The sequence below is a fragment of the Psammomys obesus genome, unplaced genomic scaffold (genome assembly GCF_907164565.1).
Source record: "Psammomys obesus unplaced genomic scaffold, mPsaObe1.curated_primary_1811, whole genome shotgun sequence".
In the NCBI taxonomy this organism is placed as follows: domain Eukaryota; kingdom Metazoa; phylum Chordata; class Mammalia; order Rodentia; family Muridae; genus Psammomys; species Psammomys obesus.
Window position 1 is genome coordinate 349,166 of NW_026590212.1, and position 4,146 is coordinate 353,311.

Sequence of the window (4,146 nt, forward strand, 5' to 3'; positions counted from 1 at the left end):
ATAGTGTGCTAACTGTGAGCCAGACTACGATGTGGATGCCACCACTAGCGTCCGTCAGCTGCATTTCCCTCTCGCTGCCTGAGATCTGTGTCCTTGTATACTGGGATTACACAGAGCAGTGCACCGATTCTCCTAAGGTAGGGGATCTTCCAGAGAGCCTCAAGAACTTTCCAGAGCTTTGTGGCCAAAGGTTGGTTGGCTGCATTCTTCCCCCTGGCAAACTGTAAAATTTGACTGTGAGAGACTGAACAGTGAAATGTCTCACTGAACAGCATGTGCGGGGCTACACGCTGTCTGCAGTGGAAGCTGTGGGATTGGTCTTAACCTGTTCCTGGCTTTAGAGGGGGCTTTGGGTTTGGGAGGATCACTTTCTTGGCATAAGGACCACCTCAGGCTTAGCTAATGATAATAACCGACACTTCTAAGCAGCCCATTCATGCTGGATTGCTTGTGCCCTGTCCTCTGGCTGATATCATTTCTGTCACCAGGCAGTCACTGGCCCACTCTGCTGTACAGGCCCTTTACGAGCTCTTCCTGTGAGGTTGTATTTTACGGCTGCCAGCTCAGTCTGCTGCACAGGTGCCACATGAGCTCCTTATTCTTTACGTTTCGGTCTAGTTCTTTTACCAGTAAAACCAGTGAAGATGGTGGAGAAAAGCTGTCTGCACCTCCCATACACAGCCCTGGCAGACTGTTGAAGAGAGCTGTGCCTGCACAGCCCAGTTATTTTTTTTAATTTTAATTTTTATTAATTACACTTTATTCACTTTGTATCCCCCTACAGTTCCTTCCCTCCTTCCCTCCCAATCCCACCCTCCCTCCTCCTTCTCCATCCATGCCCCTCCTCCAGTCCACTGATAGGGGAGGTCTTCCTCCACTTCCTTATCCTAGTCTATCAGGTCTCATCAGGACTGGCTGCATTGTCTTCCTCTGTGGCCTGGTAAGGCTGCTCCCCTCTCAGGGGGAGGTGATCAAAGAGCAGGCCAATCAGTTAGTGTCAGAGATAGTCCCTGTTCCTATTATTAGGGAACCCACTGGGATATTGAGCTGCCATGGGCTACATCTGTGCAGGGGGTTCTAGGTTATCTCCATGAATGGTCCTTGGCTGGAGTATCAGTCTCAGAAAAGACCCCTGTGCCCAGGCTTTTTGGTTCTGTTGCTCTCCTTGTGGAGCTCCTGTCCTCTCCAGGTCTTAATATTTTCCTCTTCTTTCATAAGGTTCCCTGCACTCTGCCCAAAGGTTGGCCCTACGCCTCAGCATCTGCAGGTTTTTTTTTTTTTATGATATTCAGATATCACTGTTTTTTTCATTTATCATCTAATGTCTTCATATCATTAATTTTTGATCATATGATTAATTTTTGGTTTGTTTGGTACTGAGAATTGAACTTTATACATGATGGACAAGTGCTAACAGACTGAATGCAGAGGCAAGCAAGAGAAGTCAGCTTCCTTCTGTCAGGTCAGACATTGATGAGATTTGCCAAAATCTAAAGCAATGACACTTTATCACTGGTAGATTTTTGTTCATAAGAAAACTGTGTTATCATGTATTTGACTTTTATTATGTGGTCAATAAACTTTCCTCATTAAAAAAAATGTACTGTCATCATGCCTGTTTGGTTTTAGTTTTTTAATATATATATATACACTTGTCCGTTTGTCTTCTTTGTAAACTACCTCTTCAGGTTCTTTCCCATTTTAAAATTTACTTATTTGGTCTTTTTTTTTTGGGGGGGGGGAGTTAAATGTATATAGTTTAGATATTAAATTGGCTTCATCATACATACTTATTTCAAATACTTTTCTCTTGCCTTTTTATCTTGTTGATTACTTCTGTTCAAATTACTTTTTAGTTTGTTGTAATCTTGCTTATGATTATTTTACTTTTGCTCTCTGTGTCATATAAAAATTAGTGTGAAGAACAATGTGATGAAACTGGGCATGGTTAGACATGCTTGTAATCCTAGCATTCAGGAGGTTAAGACAGGGGAATTGTGACCTTCAGGCCAGGCAAGGATTTTGCCTATTTTCAAATTAAATTGTCCATATTATTAATATTTTAAAGTTTTCTAATCTGGATTGTTTGGGAAGTATGGGACTTTGGGAAATAGCTACTTGTGTGACCACTGATATGAAAGAAGTGAAATGAAGCAAAGGAAATACAAAACTGAATATTTAACACCACTAATTTATTGTAGGTATTATGCAATCCAGTTATTTAAATCCAAAGACTTGAAACAAATACATTACAGTGAACAAAGAATTACATAACAATGGCAAGCTTGTTGTCCATCTTTGTTATTGATGATATTTCGACAATAACATTGGGAAAACCAGTAAACTACTTGTATGTCCATGCTGTAGTATGTCTAAAATTTTCTACTCTGAAACAATCTATTACAAATGGAAACCCAGATATCTCTGCTGTGATAAAGTTAAGTCCACATTTATATATATATATATATCTGTGTATTTGTCTTTCTCTTGCAATCTAACATAATATACATTAAAATTAGACTGTATGTTGATGTAAAGTAAAGCTTTGGTGACTGGAGTGATAACACACTTATAACATATTGCCCTTTAAAACCATAAGCTTAACTTTAGCATTATCCTTAACTAAATAATAATCTTTCTTTCACATAGATACCTTAACTAAACCCCATACTCTTTAAGTTATTCTTTCAAACTTAATCCCCTTAAACTAAGCATTTATCCACTGCAATAGATCTTAACTGAGTATCCCAACAATCATACATTATTTGGAAGGAATTCAATAACAAGGAATATAGGCTAATTTTCATTTTAAAAGAAAAGGATGAGAGCAGATATGTCCAAATTGAGAAAGGAATTGCCTGACAGGTTTCTTACCTAGAACAATTCTCATTTCTTAAATTAACATTTAAGTTAATTTTACCTCAGTTCTTTACTCACTCTGAGAATTAGCGTCTCTGCTCTTGGACATACTCATATAGTGGAGTGCTACTATGAGAACCCGAAACTGTATTTCTTACTTCAGAGTTGCCTTCTCTGACTCTGTGATAGTCAGAGTCGCCTTGTCTATTGTCCACATTACAAAGTGATAATTTACCAGTAACACTAGATCTATTGAATCTACGTGAAGGTGTAAATTGTCCAAAGTTACAACCTGAGGAAGTTTCTTCTTTTCTATGCATACTTTTTGATTGGATTTCATTACAAATTGAGGGGCTATGTGGGGATTCCCACAGATTTCCATATTTCCTGTTTGATTGAGGTTGCACGTAACTAGAATATTGACCATATCCAGAAATACATGATCCAGAGCTAAATGAGTGACATGAACCAGACTCATATTGTTGTGAACTAGGACACAGACCAGATCTGGGACAATTTTGTCCAGAGACAGAAGAGGGATAGAAACCAGACCCATATTGTTCAGAGATAAAACCCTGACTACAACCAATACCATGTTGGCTCTGGTTGGAGTGATGACTTGCAGAACATCCATGTTGGCCATAGTTAGAAGACTGACTTGAACCAGATCCTTGTTGACAGTAGCTGGAAGACTGATTTGAATTAGATCCACACTGACTCCCACAGTATGACTGTCCTGATGTTGAACTATATGATCCAGAATAAGAAGATTGATTAATATTGGACCCATGATACCCACAGGTAGACTGACATGAACTAGATCCTTGTTCACCAAAGTGAGAACACTCTACTGAACCAGACCCACACTGTCCAAATTTAGAAGACGCACCAGAGGTAGACTCATGACTACAACAGAAAGAAGGCTGATGTGACCCATTTCTTTGCAGGTCATAGCTAGAAGATTGCTGTGAAGGAAAACCATGCGGATCACAGTTAGATGACTGAACTGAACTATATTCAGAATGACTACAGCATGGCGATTGTCCGGATGAGGAACAATGCTGTCCATGGGTAGAAGATTTACCAGACATAGATCTATGCTGATTATACCTTGCTGACTGTCCAGAGGAAGAGCTACATCGATCATTATTAGAGGGCTGACCTTGTCCTGATCCATGTTGATTACAGCCAGAAGCCCCTTCTGAGCCAGACCCATAATGTTGGGAGCTAAAAGACTCCTGTGATGTAGACCTGCTTCTCCTGTGGCTAGAAGATGGGCTTGACCCT

General features: G+C 39.9%; 1 protein-coding gene across 1 annotated transcript in view; it reads right to left on the bottom strand.

The window, feature by feature from the left end:
* Positions 1 to 3,013: 3,013 nt before the first annotated feature.
* Positions 3,014 to 4,146, bottom strand: part of LOC129676357 (hornerin-like) — a 3,961-nt gene continuing 2,828 nt past the window's right edge. The window contains exon 3 of the mRNA XM_055606717.1: positions 3,014 to 3,606. Coding sequence (XP_055462692.1) covers positions 3,014 to 3,606 — 593 coding nt within the window. The remainder of the gene's footprint in view (positions 3,607 to 4,146) is intronic.